An 18,854-nucleotide genomic window follows, 5' to 3' on the forward strand; every position below is an offset into this window, starting at 1 on the left:
AGATGCATTTTCAGGTGTTTAAGTGTTAAAATAAAGCACAGCCCTGAAACCCCAGCGAGCACCCAGCAACAGCCGGCAATTACAGCAGAATGAAGAACAGGAGGAACATTCTCACGGGAACCACAACCAGGTTGCAGCTTTCTCCCCCTCGCAACAACTAAAAATACACATATTTGTGCCTTGACTGTATTTCTGACTGCTTCGCTCTACTTGCGGACAGTTTGTTGGCACTTGGAGTTGGGGCAGAAATGCAACACGCTGCCACGCTTTTCTGTACTCTTTCTTTGCCTTTATTTTTCTTACATCAGCAAGAATTTCTTTCATTTTTAAAAATGGTTATTTCTGTAATTCACCTTTCAGAATAAATATGCATTTTGACATTCCATTGTTTGCTCCAGCTTTTCAAGACTTTCAAAATAAGTCTGGAGCTGCCATGTTTCTTGGAATGAAAAGAAATGTTCCTCAATGAAATTAGATATTACAGCAGCTTATTTTTTTTTCCCCCTGACAGCTGGAGACCAAAAAAAATTTGTATTTGCAGAACTTGGTTAACATCACAACAACTGTGAGGCTGCACTGGAGCTCAGATCCTACCATAACAAGGGTGACACAGAACACTGGCACTGACAGCACTACTATACAATGCAATAGTGGTAAAGCAGAGCAGCATTCCATGGGAGAAGATGAAGTGAGAGGAGGGGTAGAGGATGCAATTGCCCAGACCACCTGCAGACAGAGATCTTAAATGCAGCCCCCCACACTGCAAGGACTGGTTCATCATCCGGGTTGTAGCTGACTTCAGCATCTGCCTTTATCATCCAGATGGCTCTGAGACTGAACAGTAAAAAAAAAAAAACACTTTGCAGTTTTCAGCAATTGGCCAGCAGGTGAAGGAGACAGGTAAATTTCTAATCCAAAGGAAAACTTACCGACCAATAACAGCCTCAATAGACAGGTGAAAATGAGATGGGCACTGCAGGACTTGGAGCTGCGGCATCACACTGTGGTACTGTAATTGGATCCCTTGAGCACAGCCACAACCAGGTAAGAGCAAAGCAAAAGCTGATGGATGCAAGAAGGGCAGCGTGATCTTGCTGTCCTTGGCACCTGCTCCTATGACTGTACATATAGTACAACTGTATGCAGAACTCAAGATGTGAAGTCCTCCATCTTTCTCTCCCACTAGGAAACTCAAGACACTCCACAAAGAAACACACAGGTTATAGCTTGGCCAACTATGGAATGCTGAAAAAATTAAGTTGGAAATACCTTATTGATGTTTTTCTGTTTGTTACAGAAAGCAATCGTGTTACAAGAAGGCAAGGGAAGTTTCATCAGACCTTATATTTGGGCAAAAATAGAGCGCTGATGGACTGAAGGACCACTCTATGTGACAGCTGTGCCACTATCCTGTTGTGCTGCCCTTCACAGGGCAAACTGGGCTCCAGCTCCCAGCCTGTCACCAGAACCCAGCTGTGGGAAGCTGGCTGGGCAACAGGTGGTTAAGAGCCCCCGACAGCATCAGCATGGACACCAAAAAGCAGCACGGGTTGTGTGCAATGTGGTAGGACAGCATCCTGGCAATCTATCAAGCTGCCCAGAAAAGAAGTCTGTATACTGCACTATTACATACAGGGACCAACCAGCTGAGAAAGTTTGCTGCGAGTAGTATTTTTTAATCAGTGCTTTGTTAGGGTATTCTTTTACATTAGTCCACTAGTTGCAGAAGTCTCATCCCATAAGCCGTACTGAAACAGCAAGCGTGCCCTTCACCCATCAGACCTGCAAACTTTGCACAAGGCTATTTATAGCTATTCAAGCTGCCACAGAGGTACACACACAGCCTTTGGTATTGCTGCACCAGTACTTACACATGAGATCACAGCACTCAGCCAGCACCACTCCATCTCTGTGCAATTGCAGCCATAAATATTGATAGAGCCACGCAGCTCCTAGACCAGCCAAGTCCTTCAGCTGAATGGTAATCCACAAATCTGCTTACATCATCACACCAGGAAACATGCATAGCACTCTGATCAGCAGCACTGCCTTGAAAGAGAGCACAGGGAAGCTGCTCAATTTAACTGGGTGGTGTGAAGACCATCTGGAAGCCTCAGGCAAACCATTCTAAAAAAGGGAAGAATTGAACTATTAAATTCATAAATCGTGTGTAATTTCAGATTAATGAGGGGTGCCTGTAAACTGTATTCAAGAACCTTGTTACATTGTCTGGCTTCAGTTTATCTTTGTAATTACCAAAAACCAACAGAAGCAACAAGCTCAGTCCACTCAGACAGCTCTCTAAGTTCCAGATTTCTTTCACAAAGCTATTTATCAGAAGAAGAACTAGAATTCAATGATATTTAGACTGAGAATATTCACAGCAACCTTCAGAACATCACTGTACTCAAACTTTGATCTGTATAGAGCTAACAACAGAAAGGACATGCAGATGAAGACTAGTGAAAGAAAAAATAAACAACCAAAATTAAGGTTCGACAAGAAAAGTAACCTATTTCAGCAGTAATAGCAACACCTACTCAAAAACGAGACATTCACTGCGTGCAGTGCTAAATGTGCACCAAGAGGAAAAAGGTTTTGTCGGGATTTCACATAGGAGCTGCTCCATGCCCCTGCTCACACCCTCCCACATGCTGCTTCCAGCAGTACTCACTTTCAGGAAGAGAGACCTTCAAATCGCACAGTATATAAGCATTGCACAGTATATAAGATCCAGAAATACCATGGAATAACCTACAAACTTCTCAGTTTTTGTTCTGCTCTATCTCCTATAGCTGACATTCTCTACTCTAGTTTGATTGCTTTGCACTAACTTAACATCTTCATAACAGAATCACAGAATCACAGAATGACCCGGGTTGGAAGGGACCTCAAGGATCATGTAGTTCCAACCCCCCTGCCTGGCAGGGCCACCAAACATACACTTTTACTAGATCAGGTTGCCCAGGGCCCCGTCCAACCTGGCCTTGAACACCTCCAAGGATGGGGCATCCACAACCTCCCTGGGCAGCCTGTTCCAGGGCCTAACCACTCTCCTAGTGAAGAACTTCCCCCTGACATCCAACCTAAATCTTCCCTCTTTTAACTTAAAACCATTTACCCGTGTCCTGCTATTATCAGCCTTTTCGAAGAGTTTACTCCCCTCCTGGGAGTAAGTTCCCTTCAGGTATTGAAAGGCTGACACATTATCTCCTAAAAAGTTCTTTCTGATCTTTCCCCATAGCTAGCTGAGAAGCCACGCTAACATAAAGCAAACTCAAAATTGATTAACATATTCTAACAGTATTCTGCCCAATCACTCACCATCACAAGGCTTTTGAAACTCATCACTCGTTCTTATTATTCTGTTTTGCTCAAGGGTATTGTCCTTCAGTATCAGAATAAAAATCCATGTAAAAACAAAACCCATTTCCCTCTATCATTTTTAAATCCCACACCTCTGCCAAGAGGCAGAGAAATAGCAGCAGCCTGGGTACCAGATATGCACAGATTTCACTTCTCTTTTTAAAGCACAAATGCCTACTATTCCAGAGAGAGCTGCCTATCTGAAAATAAGTGTTCTGCATTTTATTCTATCCAGTCATACGTTCCCCACTGTTTTGTCACACTGCTGTGAAACAAGCAGTACTTTCTTTAGAATTCTATGAAATAACAGCACATTTATTTAATACACGAGCCCTGCAGTATTAAACAACTGTCTAGATAGCAGTTAGGTAAAGATACACAGAATGCAGTTGTTTATTCTGAGAGTTATGCAGTGTGCAAGAACAAGATACGATCAAACATTCTCCAGTAGGGTTTGTTTATTACAAAGCAATTGGATGTTTGTTCTATATCTGGAAGTTCTTCAGTTAAAAACCGACAGAAGCACTACCAATGGAGATGCAGCAAGGCCCTGGTATCACCTGATGCTTTAGGTTTATGCAGCAGCCAGACAAAACAACAGTTCATTTCCCTATTCTGCCTCTCCACAACAGCTCTCACACTACATCTGCAAAGATCCTGCTGTCTCTGTGCTGAGGGCAACATTTTCTGCTGCTTAAAAGGCACACAAACTCACATTGCATGCTAGAAATGGCACTTTTCCAGATGAAAAGCAAAACAATTCCACATTAGTATTGTCATTCTTTGAGCAGTGCAGCTTAAGCTTCATTTGAGCTAGTAAGTAGTTACACCGGTATCAAAGGCATAGGAGGAAGGTAGACGCCTTAGAAGTTTACTTCATCATCTTCTGTGTGAAATGAAGATAAACAAGATAAACACAGACCAGACTGGCATGTGTAGAAATAAAGGAATGCTCCATGTCTTTGTTTAAACTCCAAAAGCACAAAAACAGAACTGCATGTACCTCACTCAGTCGAGCTCTCAGACATAACTGTTGGAGTGAGCCAGCCAGCTAAACCCAGCTAGTCCCTCGGGATATAACTTCTTCATAGTTGCCTCCTATGGCTTGTTTCAGTTTATTTTTTTATTTTTTAATATTATGTACATATTATTTATTTATTTAAATGAAAGCTACCCAAATTTGCAGCAGAGAAGTTCAGAGGGTACAAGGACTATCAGCAGCATCAGGGGGACATGGTACCCATTCATCCTAGGGCACCCAAACCCAGAACTGCTCACACAGACAGGGAGCCACAACTATCTGCAAGCTGACTTACACAGCTGTCCCACGTTACAGCATCCACCCACAGCTGCTCACAAACAACTCCTGGAAATTCTCCTTAGCATGGGATAGGATAAAGAAACAAAGTTTCTTTCGTAGACCCTTGAAGAGTCTGTAGAGATAACATCCAAAGCTACTGCTACAACTTAAGAGCATTTCAGGCTGGTTACAAACTTGTAACAGCAGTTACTGCGATAATGCTAAAAACATTCTAATGCTTTCCAAAACGCCTCCCCTGGCAAAGCTTTTAGTTCCTTGTCACTAGAAGCTGTTCTTCGCCTCTTTATATCAGGTATAGCTCAGTATACTCTAACTTAGAAGAACCAATGGTGATTTTTAGAAGAAATGAAGATGATGGTACTCAGAAGCTAATTCAAAATGCAACATTAGAAACGCCATTATGAATCTGAAGAGATGTGCAGCTGCATCGAACTGAACCGGGTCCATAAAACCAGTAACAGCCCCCTGCTTAGAGGGTTATTATCTGCCCAGTGCCTAACACTACCAGTGTGCCACCCGTCCTTCACTAAAGTGACAAAGCACTTGAGAATGCTATGATCTGCTCTCGTATTGCCTATGGAGACTTATAAAACTTTATGATCTCAATTTAAAGAGTTACAGCAATTTCCACAGAAGCAGCAGAGGTAGAACAGAGATCTCTTCACAAGATGTTTCCTACTTAGAATCAATCAAAGCAAAACAGCCATCCTAGTGATAATCCCCTTTAGCACTTGACAGTTTATGCAATAGTCAATTACTAAAGAGGATGAAAGACAGAACAGTCTTTACAAATGGGTCACTGTCTATATTTATAAATGATTAAAAACAGCCCACTACTAAAAGTAACTTTAACGAGCATGTAAAGTAACATTAAGTGGGAGCAAATCTTCACCACACACGCATATATATTCCACGTCTCCCATGATAGAAGGTAACACGAACACTCGTCCTCATCAGAGAAAGTATTTCAAGTAGGTTATGCATTAACGTGGCTGAAAGCAGATTTTAATTTCTGTCTGCAACTATTTTATCCCAAAGTTGTATCTGCATATAAAGATAATCCCAAACCATCCTCAATGCCGTCTCTGAAAACACCCACCCTTCTATGTCTGCACATCTTATCTCAAAACTTGCTAGCAGAATTTACCTGCAAACATTAACCAGAAAGCCTTTTAAAACCACTTTTAAACTTCTTCCCCTTTTTCTTCAGCTCTTTGTTCCTAAGAAATTAGGTGTGCCTATATATGCATGTTATAGTAAGTCGTTTCCTTTCCCCACCTCGCTTCAGAACAATTATTCAAGCCTCTAAGGTGCATCCTCAGTCCTTTCAGATGCTCAAGTGCTGTGCATCCTCTGCTACAAAGTCCTCCTCTCAGTTTCTCTCCTTCCCTTCCTCTTAAGGATTATTTTCTGCCCTTCTGCTGGGATCATGACATCACACTTGATACAACCATTTTAAAATGTCATTGAGAAACCTCACTGATACTCCCTTAAGCACCATTAGCACAACTATGAGTCCATCTGTACCCCCTTGATCCACTTCATTCAATTCCAGTTCTGCCATCAGTTACCATCTCCACCGGAGGTTCAAATCTGGTGCAGCTGGAATGTTTCCTCTTAGATCCTGCTTTCTCTAATTACCTCCAGCCTTCCTACAGCTCAAGCCCTTAAGCAAACTGTGTGACACCCAATACTGGGGATTTCTTTGTATAAGGGGTCAGGAACTACTTTGAGCTAAGGATCAAGAGCATTCCAATACCCAATTATTTTTTTCTTCTCTCGACAAGATCATTTACCCACATATTCAGCAGCAAATTATTCTGTTCATGTTGTCAGAACTCTATCCTTTACCTCCATCAGATTGCAGATGTTCAAAAAAATCCTTCCTTTATACAGACTGGATCTTCCAGCATTTCCACAGCCCACAGATGTCTGAGTAGAAGACTGCTCCACTACAGAACCTGCACTTCACTGGAAAGGACAAGTAGGACTGTCTTGTGAGAATGAGGAACCTCTCTTAGAAGAATCTCATTATAAGCAACTCCTCTGCATCTCATACATTTGTACTCAGTGTACTGAGAAAACACTGAAAGTCGGGCTAGGAACAAGTAATTGCCACCACCTCCAGCTAACACATCCCTCATTCCCACAGCTGGATGGAAAGCCTGAGCTCATTAACCCAAGGACAAAAAAAAATCACCTCCCCCCTAAAGAAAAAAATATTATCACTAAGAGCAATCTAGTCTCCAGTCTTACAAATTAAGAAGAAAAACTCTGTAGTTTAGAATTTACTATAACTCAGACAGCATAAAACTGAATTTCATGGCAGCAGAGGGGAGGAAGAGCCCCAGTCACACAGTCTTGGGAAGCTGAACCCTGTTTGTGTGCGAAAGCTGGGAACTTGATGTTCTCACTACAGACTAGAAGTAATAAAAACAGCTTTCTGAGCCATTAATTTCCGCACAGCTGATTTCTACTAAACAATGCTCATTATTGAAAGAATTATTAAAAAAACCATGGGGTTGTTCCAGAAGAGAAGGCTGGCACTTGTATCTACACTGAGCTACCAGTGACATCAGCACTACTACTGCTTTCATCTCTATGGCTACTAAATGTCAAATATTTTCACTGCATTTCAAGAGCCTGTGATTGCACATGAGATGAAGTGACTTCATAGTTGTAAAATATGATGACTGCAAGGCCTGTCAAGCACCCACGACAATGATCACAACAAACTCTCCAGTGACTGAACTACAGGATTTTCCTACTTAATGTTTTGGGGATTTCTAACTTCAAACACTGGGAAAACTTCCATCTTCCGACCATTTGTGTAACCCAGCGAAGGCTGCACATACATGGATACCTGTTCCACTGGAGGCCACACTTACAAACAGCTTTTCATGTTGAAGCAACATATTTGCAGGGTGCGAGGGAGGTGGAAGATGAAGAGATTACATGTCACCACATCAGCAGCCACAAAAATCACAAGGAAACTGAACAGCTGGCCTGGATGGTTATTACTGCTTGCCAGAAGACACCCATGTAAAGTGAATTTCATCTACTTCAATTACAGAAAGTGACGCATATTCAACACAGTAGAGGAGACTGTCTTAATGGATCATGTAAATGTAAAGTATATATGAAGTAAAATATGTTTTCAAAGCATTCCTTAGTATTTTGTCATTCATCTGGAAACCAACTAATATGACAGCAGATGAGCTACTATGAATGGTTCTGAAGTCAACGTGTAAGCATTATTTTATCCTTACAAGTTTTAAGTAGCTATTATCAGCTACAGTGAACATTCATTGGTTTTCTCCACTTTCTTTATAACAACCTTGACACTAAGGAATTGAAAAATGTTTTTATAAATGATGAAATTAAACTCAGGAATCTCATATATTCCTTACTGTCTGCAGAAAAAAAGGAACAAGTGAAAGTTAAAGTGCTTCGAGAGTAACAAATGTTATGTTACAAAGGCATGAGAATCCATAACTATAGAAACTGACTTTCAAGAAAGAGGTGAATGCTTCTTCTTCACCTCTTGAATGACTAAAGGTGAAGAATAGAATGGGGTATTTAAGAACTACTGATTCTGCCTACTTCATTAACTGCATATACACATACACAAGTTCATGATTGCATAAATTACTCGATCTTGCATCCTTAAGATCTTCCCATACTCACTCATATTGGCTAAGCAGCTTTGTCTTACTTGTGTCTTATTATTAAGTTGGTGCTGTGGCACAACTCTCTGTAGGAAGATTTTTATTTCTAAAGTTAGCATCAACTTTCATGTGTGTACCACCCTAAACTGACATCTGATTGTGCAAATGAGTGACCTGTTGGTACTCAAGCTACCTAAACACAGGCCTAGGAAAAAGCTGACAGCAACAAGCACAATTATCTTCCTCTGGTTTCAAAAAACCAATAAGCGAGTTACTGCAGTAGGTTCCCTTCCTCTGGAGGACAATATAACCCAAATTCAGAGCTATCTCAAAACAATAAGTCCATGTTTCTGTAACATTCAACCACAGAACTGTGTGAATGGAAATAATCCCCAAGCTTCTGGGAGCATTAGAGCCATTCACACCAACTGTTTAGACTTCAACAGGTAGCCCATGCTGAGACAAGGCAGTGCTACTGACAACCTCTGTTAGGGAAAAAAAAAACAAACAAACAAAAAAACAAAGAAAAAAATAACCTTAAGGCAAATAGTTTTGGTAATAAGGAGAAGGAAGAATTTTAAAAAAGAAAAAATACCCCACAAATTTACAGAAGCGTTTTTTAAGCTTACCTGTGCTTGTTCTGTGGAGCTGCTACTGAGTTCATCTCCAGATTCTGAATCCTGGTGAATTTTTTCTGAGCCTTCTCCTGCCGAGTCACAAGACTGTTCATGCAAAAAGCTGGTCTTCTCTATTTCCAAGAACTCTGGACATGGGAAATGTCCCATGGAGATGGTTCGAAACTGATTGGAAACCTTGGGAGACTGCAACTCATTGTTAAGTTTTCCATTATTCTGAGTAAGGTCCAGACTCAAACCAAGAGTTTGACCAGGGCTATTGTTTGGCCCCAGATTTTGATTGGCATCTCGAACTAAGCAAGACACTTGAACTGGAGAAGATTTCCCAAAACTAGAAAGCTCTGGTGACTTATTCACATTTTCTGTCGATCTCTGTAATCCGTGCGTCAACTTTAAAGCATTATTTGGCAGCACGCCTGCTTGCTTAACAGGTGGCATCAGTGCTTTCCGTGGTATTTCCTTCACATACTGTGCTGGCACATAAAAGGGTTTGGAATTTTCATCCCTTTTCACTTGCCACCAATCATCGTTAGTCTTCTTCACTAATATATATTTCTCCCCTTGTTTAATAACAATTTTCTTGTCCTTGGCCTCATACTCATAGTCATACTCCACTTCAATGTACAATTGTCCTGGGAGGATCTTCGCACTCCTATCAGCCATCTCCACCAGAACAAATTTCACCTTTTCCAGCAAACACTTTGCCACATTCTGCTTCAGAAGTGTTGGTTTCCTGTTAACAATCAGAGCTGTAAGAAAAAAAGAAAAGGATGTCCATACAATGAAGTAAGTGTCTGAGTGCACTTGAGAGGAAAATAATTTCACAAATAATGCTGTAAGCTCACCTACATCAACCTCAGTCAAATACATTAATGAATTAAAGACTTTCAGATACCTTTCACAGCAATAAAACAAAGTCAACAAGACAACAGAATCACTGATTTAAGTCCCATATTCTCACAAGCCTCTTGCCATCAAGCTACCCACTAAGCCTGCTGCTGCTACAACTAAGCGATGTTAATCACCACTGAGGGCTAGTTTGAGTCTCTCATGCTTACATACGGGCTTTATTTCTTAAGAAACTGCCATTATTCTGGTTTCAATCAAAACATTTAAAAGGAGAAGATTACAATTTGTTTACTTTGAGTTATCCTTCAGTTCAAGAGTCGCTTCAGAGCACTGACAATTCCTTACAAAATCCTTCATTCCTCCTCCAGTGCTGCATCCCAGCTCAGCACAGTCTGGCTATTCTAGTCCCAAGCATTGTGTTCAACCCCCTGCCAACCTGCGCTGAGATGCAAGAGCTTGGGAGCTGTGTAATGTTCCCTCTTATAGTTTGAAGCCATTTCCTCTTGTCCTATCACAGTAGACCCTGCTAAAGGGAACCCTTCTTTCTTGCAGTAGATACTGACAGGCCGCTCTCAGCTCACCCTGGAGCCTTTCCTTCTCTGGGCTGCACAGCCCCAGCTCTCCCAGCCTGTCCTTGCAGGGGAGGTGTTCCATCCCTTGGATTGCTTTTGTTGCCCTTCCCTGGATGCACTCTAACAGATCCATATCTCTCATGCACTGAGGACTCCACACTGTGCAGTAGGTGAGGTCTCAAAACAAGAAGGCATGAAAAAGTAGCACTTAGATTTACAGCACCTTCTAGCCTACACAACTACCACTGTACCCATACCCACGAGTTACAGTTACTCCTCCATTCGATCACCTAACGCCACAGTTGGTGAGTTGGTGAACACCAGCCTCAGCAACTTACAATAAAAACAGCTTAATGAAGGAATATGAAAAAATACAATTTCTTAACCTTGAAAGGAAAAATAAGGGTAAGATCTCTAACATTCAAAAAGCATTTGGAAGAATCCATGTAAAAGCTGCTGCATTAACCTCAAAGGTTAACGAGGAAAAAACAAAAATAAAAAGTCCATGAATAACAAAAACAGTTCAGAAATTTGCTATTCTGCAAGTTGAGACTCCACGATGAGATCCGCAGTGTTTGCCCTGTAACCCAGTGGAACTAATGCAATTCCATGCAGGCACACAGATGCAGACCATAACAGGGACTAAGTGCAGAAACAACAACAAAGGAGACTTGTGCGGAGGGCTGAAGCAAAAACCCCTAACAGTTCTGCAGCTTTCCTGCCACCATTTTGGCTGCTCGGGCTGATCCTTGAATGCAAAGTATTTCCCACTTAACTCTGTTGCAAACAACACCTGAAAGTCTGACCACCAAGCTTAGAAACAACCAATTTAAGTTACATCTTTGTTTCTCCCATAGACCATTTCTACACCCAGGACACATTTCCTACAGGTAGCCTTAAAGCCACAGTTGTTTACAAGACTCTAAATGGAGTCACAAGATCAGGCTTACAATATTATTAAAGGACTTGGCAGAAAGAAAGATGGTGCCACACGCAAACAAAGCTGGCAGCAAGAGGAACACAACGAGTAGAAAATAATGCTCAGATTGTCTGCCATGGGTTTCCTCCCCCTTTTTATTCTCTTCCCCATAAAACAGCGCCCTGACATTTGCAGCACTGGAGCTAATTGACAGTCTCAGCACAAACCACCCAGCCCACCTGCCGTTCAGCACAAACAGGTATTTTTAAGTGCAGCCCTGCATCTATTAGAGACTCCAGCAGCAGGTGAACATGCCCACGTTGCGGCCTTCCCCACTCACACACAAAATGATATTTTCTTCCTTGTAACCAAATCCGACTCCTCCCAGCACTTCCCCAGTGCTGGTACCAGCCCCTTTCACAGCTTCAAGGTCACAGACCAGAAAAACACAAGTGACTCTGAGCTATGGGCTGCCATGAAGGTATGCTGCCTTGGAAATGAAAACCTAAGACAAGCAGCTCACACTGCCTCTCCTCCCATTCAGAAGCAAAACAAAAGAATGCATAGCCACGGTTTCCCACAGGGCTACCAAGCATTTAAAAGCTTGATGTTTTCATTCTCTTGCCTATTTCATGTAACTGTTTAGTGCCAAACATGTGCTGAATGTCTTTCCAAGATAGATACGCCCAATAAAAGCTGCATTTTATGCTTCAAAAAGTTAACAGGATTTTAAGAAACAGAAGTTAAATAAAATACAGTAGCTACAAAAATAGTTTTGTAACCTCAGCCCTTCACCACTAAAAGAAAAGGCGCGCGTTTCTGTTCTCCCAGCCAAGCTGTGAAATTATCGAGTCAATAGCAAATATTTGGTAACATCAAACACACGATCAAAAAGAAATCAGTTGCGTTCTGTGGCAGGCCAGAACACTGAGACAGTTGTATAAACAGCTCAGCATCAGGATCAAGCAGAGCTCTGCTCCTCCGCCTCCACAGAGCTAAACACCAACAGCACAGGTGGGAAACCTTCCTCACTGCAGGTTTAACACTTCAGTTTGCAGCCAACTACCGCTGCAGTCCCTGCAGCCCAGGGCTCAGCAGTTGGGCTGCCCTCCCTCAGGCTGAGTGCCGACCAGCAGCAGACACACAGTAACTGGGACACGAGTGCATGGTAATGACAATGGGGTCTGTGACTTTGGTGCTACAGATCAAAACTGCAGTAACACAGTGGGCCAGGCCTTGTAGACCCTTCATGCTTTCTCTTTTACTGTTACCGGTGAGGCTGGATGATGCCCATTCTGGTAAGGAAGGCTGAGATACCCAAAGTGGAGGATGACAGGAACAAATATGAGACTTAGTTCCACAGCAGATCCAAAGGAGGGCCACAGAGATGATCAGAGACCCCTCTTATGGGAGCTGGGGTTGTTCTGGCTTGGAGAAAAGTCCACAGAAACCTTGCTGTGGCCTTTCAGCACCTGAAGGAAGCTTACATGCAGGAAGGAAATCAGCGTTATATACGGTATGATAGTAACAATAAACAGGGGGATGCCTTTAAACTAAACAAGAGGAGATGTAGGTAAGATGGTAGGAAATAATTTCTTACTCCAAGGGCAGTGAGGTGCTGGCACTGCTGCCCAGAGAACCTGTGGGTGCTGCATCCTGGAGGCACACAAGGCTGGGTCGCATGGAGCCCTGGGCAGCCAACCCACAGCATGGGGATGGAAGTGACCCTTAAGGAAGACCCTTAAGGTCTCTTCCAGCCCAAGCTGTTCCGTGATTCTAAGAATGCCTTCTTAGCTCTTCCATGATTCTAACAATGTCTTCTTAACAGATGGTAACAATGAATGAATGAACCTCAGTCACAATAAAAACTACAGGAAAACATCTTAATGAATACCATAAAAAAAATAGTAATAATAAAAAAGGAAGATTCAGACCACAGTTTTAGAAGTGAAACCCAAATGGCAGAGGGTAACTAATTTAAGGTGGGCCACAAGTCCATTAGGAAACACACTCACACAGAACACATTTGCCACCAGCCCCAGCCGTGCTGACACTGGGTCAGGGACCTCACACTTGATCCTCTGGCACGGAGCTCCCAGTCTCTGCTTCCGATGGGACCTGCTCCCAGTGGAGCTGCTCCCAGCCCTTACTCAGCAGAGGCTGCACAGGGCCAGCACCCGCTGTTTGCTGAGCTCAGCCCCACCCTGGCTGCTGCCCGCACCCCTCCGACACTTCCTCGGGGTGGGAGCTACATGCAAAGCTCAGCAGTCCTCCACGCCAACCCGAGCCTACTTTGTTACTAACACAAGGCTGTATTTGCGCACTTCCACACCAACTGGGATCTTTTCTAATCAAACCTGAATAACTGCAACAGCAACTTCAGCCCTTCTTGGAGTGGTTTGTTTAGGTATCTCCCTACTTCAGCAATCGGCCTTTTTAGTGCAGCTGAAACCCTACAGCATCACCCACTGAAGGCTCCCAGCCCTCACTGATCCCAAACACATGTGAGCAGCAAGGGAGCGAAGTGTAACCCGTTGATGGGAGCCTATAAAATGATAGTATGTACGTAATGTATTAGCTGTGGTCACTCCCCATTCCAGCATTATCTCAGAAGGCAATAGGAAATAACAACCAGGAGGTGTACAGCAGGTACCTCCCCTCAGTTTATCATCCACAGTATTTTCTTCTGATCTTCTATAACCAGGTAATTAAGGAAAAAGTCTTATTCTTCTTTCTTTATATTCCTCCTGAGAAAAAATAAAACTAAAAACCCCTTATTCGCTGTGCTTCAGGAATTATTTACTTGATAACACAAACAGATCTCAGATATTAAACACAGGGCACTGCGGATCTCAGATCTCTCCCTTGACCTTGTTTCCATGTCCTACCAAGGAGCAGCAATTGCCTCGTGCAGCTTTTTTTTTTCCATTTTCTGCATAAAACTTCACCCGTTATCGACATGGAGCCTTCTGCGGTGCTGCTACAGAAATAAACTCAATTACCAGCGCTAAATCGGGATCATTTCCTATCGGATCGGGTCGACAGCTCGCCAGGTTCAGGTCCCCCATGGGCAAAGCTCCCAGCAGCTCAGCGCACACACACGGTCACAGCTCAGCACCGGGCCGGGCCCTGCAGCCCAGCTCACCTCCACGTCGCTCTGTCCTCGCCGTAGGCACCGCGTGAGCGTGCAGCACCGGGACGGAAATAGGTACAAAGATGTAAAGGCGAACAACAAATCAGCCACAACTGAAGCTTTTAAAAGCGAGCTTAATCCCTGTTCGCTCGTGTTAACAATCCGCTGCTACCGCAACACAAAGTGGCTTCATCGAGCTCGGACTTCCTTAAAAATTAAAGGTTTAATCAGTAACCACGCAGCGCTGCTCGCTGCTCCCTGACTCACGGCAGGCGGCTGTCAGCGCACCCAGCCCCGGCCCCGCTGCCCGAGCCGGCCCCGGAGCGGAGGGGGCGGATGGGGCGGATGGAGAGGATGGGGGGGATGGGGGGGATGGGGGGCGGATGGGGGGCGCGGCGGCGGTTCCGTCAGCGCTGCCCGGGCCCCCTTTGTTCGCGGCGCTGCCGCCCAGGTGAGTCGGTTGCATAATAAGGCGCTCGGCCCGGGCCGCCCCCGGCAGCTCCCAGGTGCGCGGCCGCCCCGAGCCCGCCCCGCCCGGGGGATGGCGGCGGGGAAGGAGGAGGGGGCGCGGCCGAGCTCTCGGCCCGCCTCGGGGGCTCCGCGCTGCCCCCCGCCCCTCCCGCCGGCCCGAGCGCTGCGGCCCCGCGGCTCCTGGCTCCTCACTCACCTCCTCACCCGTCCCGGCCGCTCGGGCCCCGCTGCGGTGTCCGCGGTGGCGGCGGCTGCTCCCGTTCCCTGCCCGTTCCCTGCCCGACCCCGCGTCGAGTGTCAGCTCCCGGGCACGGCGGCGTCACACGCGTCACGTGCCGGGGGCGGCGCCGGAGCCGAGGTGGGGGCGGAGCTCCAACACCAGGCACAGGCCGCGGGTGGGATGAGCGGGGATGTGTGGGGTTATGGTGGGGGTTGTGGTGGGGTTGTGGTGGGGGTTGTGGTGGGGGTTGTGGTGGGGGTATGGTGGGGTTATGGTGGGGTTATGGTGGGGTTCTCACTTCCTTGTTGCAAGTGGAGACCTGAGTGAACAGGTGGACAAACCGCTGCACTCGAGCAGCTCGACTAGAAGTAGATAAGGAGCAACAGGCAGAGTCGCTTATTCAGTGATGAGAATGTCCCTTAACTAGAGCAGACTAAACTGCTGCACATCCCGGCTGCGAACATCTGCGTGACCTTCACGGTGTTTTCCAGCTGTCTGCAATCTTATCTTCCTCCCCACAAAGAAGCAGTGCCCGCTCCTCCTGCTGGCAAAGGGAACCTTGGAAGAGAGACCTGACTGAGAGCCGAGGTGTCAACTGAGTCTGAGGACCAGCCTAAAGCAATGCTGTGTGCTCTGTGCACTCTAATAACGTGATCAGCGATAATGCTGGGCCCGTGTTGATTATTTTAGCATGTGGAGTAAGGAAGGAGGTGGTAAAATCCTCAAAAAGTGGGGAAGAGGGGTGTGAAAGGGAAGGAAAAGAAGAGTAGAGGCTTAAATACCTTTGATCAAAGGTATGGATGCGTTGCCGTACAAAATAACATTCCTAATAATGATACATTCTTGGTATTTTGTACCTGGTGATGTGTGGCAACATGCAAGAATAAGTATCTTAGACATTTGCTTCTGTGTATCTTGGCCTGAATACTTGTGCCTGTGACCCCTGGGCACAAGGATTGGGGCTGCCCATAGAAGCTCTTGTTGAATCCCTTGGGGTCTGTTGGTGCAGTATGGCTGGTATCTGTCACAGCTTCTTGTTCAAGCTCAGCACAGAGCTCAGAAAAACAGCAGCAGATTAGTATCTCTATTGGAAGGGAAAGTTTTATATGTATATATAACATGTATATATATATATATATATGTTCACTATTTACCCTTAGAAAGCCAAAAAACCCAAAACAACTTGTAGTTTTCCATTCATAGAATGATAGAACCACAGAACATCCCAAGCTGGGAGGATCACCCACTCCAACACAAGGGTCATCAATTCCAACTCGTAGCCCTACACAGGATCACCCCCAAAATCAGCCATTTACACCTCAATTGGTGTAAATATGCATATGACAAAGATGCTGTGTTCAGTTGGATGTTTTTGTCTAATAGGATTCTGCTCGTATACCTGGTTTTGTGGTAGAAAATAATATACTTAAGGCACTCAGGTGTCTCTAAGCAAGCTGACTATATTGTACTTATTGACACGCCTGAGGTATGCATAAAAGCATCTGAAAAATCAGTCATAGTAACCACGCTGTAATTAGCCTTTCTCAGTGCCAAAGCTGCAGCAGAGTGCTGCAGGATATGGCATTAGTGATTCACTATGAGGCACTCTTCCCTCTGAGTCAGTGCCGAACCACTGGTCCCACACCACGTCAACGTGCATAATAGAGCTGGAGGTGCCAGAAGATATGTAATTTTGAGTCCCTGCCCAAGTGCAGTCATCCCACAACACTGCACACAAACTGACCGGCTCCAGTTTTAGTGCGTTACGTATCCCGCCTATGAAGGATTTCTCTATAAATCTGCTGGAATAAGAGGAGCTGGAGGTCACAACCTGTTCCCACTGCAACTTGTTTTCCCTGGAGATGTGCAAGTGTGGGATGGCTGTCACACCGGCACCTGGGGTAGGGCTGTATGTACATGATAGGTGACAAGATCCAGTATGTGGAGTGACCTCACAAACTTCAGACTGAAAGAACTGCTAAATAGAATCATAGAATCATAGAATTACCCAGGTTGGAAATACAATTGTTCTATGTGCTGTGACAGAAACTATAGAGCTATTAATTTTTGTGCTCATTGATTTGGAATGTTTATATATCCTAACTCACACATAGCACATCCATTTCTGCATCTGCAAAGCAACTCCTTAAGCAAAGCCAGCACGCAGTCAGTGTCTGTCTGTCCTGCTGCCCCACACCTCTCCAAATGTAACTGTTTGCCAAAGGGGAGTTGTCTCAAAGGCAGTTAATTAAGTTGCTGGTTTGTGACAAAGGACGGCCATGTAGAAGGGCAGGAGCAGCCACATAAGAAAATGACATTACAGATGCCAGTCATGGAGGAAAAGGTTGAGCTGATACTTTCTGTCATAAAACACAAATCCACAGAAAAAGAAAAGTGTCACAGTCCTGAAAATCCAGTCTTAGAATAAACATGTTTTGTTGCTTTAATTAAACATGGAAAGAATACTTCTTGCCCTTAGGTTGAGAGCTCTGAAATAGCAGGTTGTTAGTTCAGAAGTCTGAGCCTACTGAATCTGAAGGGCAAAATCTCAATATTTTTTCTTGTCTGAGTCTTCTAATTCCACTCTCCACAAGTTCAGCTGTCCGTTCCTTCAGGCATGACTCAGTTGCAGTAATTCTGGATGAACATCATGTTTTAATTCAATTGAAATGCATATTTGAGCCTGGACACTGCTGTGCTGCCGCTCACAGTGCCGGAACTGCTGTTAGGTAACAGACCGAAATGTGCTGCCTAAAACCTGATCAGTCTGAGATCTGGGCTGTTTGTTCATTGTTTGCCCTCCCCCTCACCAAACAGCTTAATCTCATTCTGAGCTACATTGATTCCTTCTTTTGGAAGCACACAAAGCTTTCTTACAACTACAGGCAGGTACTGCAAATATTCACCTTACTCTTTCTGCTTTCTCCTTGGAGCTTCAATCCATTTTTCTGCCTTTCTGTGTTTGTTACCTCAATAATAGCAAATATGAAGCAGGGAAATCATTCTGAATTTAGATTTGGAAAAAAAATATACTACTTAAATGAACAAACAGTTCTGATATAAATAGAATTATTTATTTTTCTTCCAATACTACTCATGGATTTGTTTTATAAAGGAGTTCAACTTGCCTCATATGAAATACATCACCTGGGGCGTCTCATATCTACTCTGCTCCCACTCTCTGTTTTTCTGACAGCTTCTACCCTCTCACCTCTAGCTAAAAATACTTCTGCCACCTACACACGTCCATACAATCAATCCCCCCTTTCTGTTCCTTCTAGAGACTACAAAAGCGCTTTTAACAACGTGCAGATGCTGTGGGCTTTTTGCATGAACTTGTCAATTTCCTCCCCATCTCCTGCCCCAGCTCGCGGATGAGCCATCTTTATTTATATAACTGCATTATAGGGAAAATCAATTGAAAAGGGAACAGAGAAAGTCAGGAATACAGAAAAGGAAGGCAGATTTCTCAGAAGTTCAGCAAAGAACTTCTCTTGCTGTGACACTGCAGAGGAATGTTCTCTGCCTTGAGGAGGAGCTTCTGCTCACAGTTCAGAGAAAGTATTTTCTCTACTGTGAAAATGCAGGGAGAACTGTGTGCAATTCTTCCATCCTTCCAGGGGGTTTTCTACAAATAACATTAGCATATACTGTGGGCTGCACGTGCTTCTTCTGCTCATCTGCCACTCGGCTGTTGTGT

The 18,854-nt window shown here is 44.3% G+C and overlaps 1 protein-coding gene across 27 annotated transcripts in view; it reads right to left on the bottom strand.

The window, feature by feature from the left end:
- ARHGAP12 (Rho GTPase activating protein 12) overlaps positions 1–15,233 on the bottom strand; it is a 65,801-nt gene extending 50,568 nt beyond the window's left edge. For 21 of the 27 annotated variants that reach the window (XM_085538865.1, XM_085538864.1, XM_015853160.3 and 18 more), the window contains exons 1-2: positions 15,131–15,233; positions 8,985–9,739 (exon numbers count right to left, since the gene is read on the bottom strand). In XM_085538865.1, the coding sequence (XP_085394991.1) occupies positions 8,985–9,653 (669 nt within the window). In that variant the 5' untranslated portion in view covers positions 9,654–9,739; positions 15,131–15,233. Of the gene's footprint in view, positions 1–8,984; positions 9,740–14,332; positions 14,996–15,130 lie in introns of those variants that run through there. The other 6 variants (XM_085538856.1, XM_085538854.1, XM_085538855.1 and 3 more) reach the window with 4 other exon arrangements.
- Positions 15,234–18,854: the final 3,621 nt, after the last annotated feature.

The sequence above is a fragment of the Coturnix japonica genome, chromosome 2, assembly GCF_054131305.1.
Source record: "Coturnix japonica strain WE chromosome 2, WE-NBRP24, whole genome shotgun sequence".
Taxonomy (NCBI): Eukaryota; Metazoa; Chordata; class Aves; order Galliformes; family Phasianidae; genus Coturnix; species Coturnix japonica.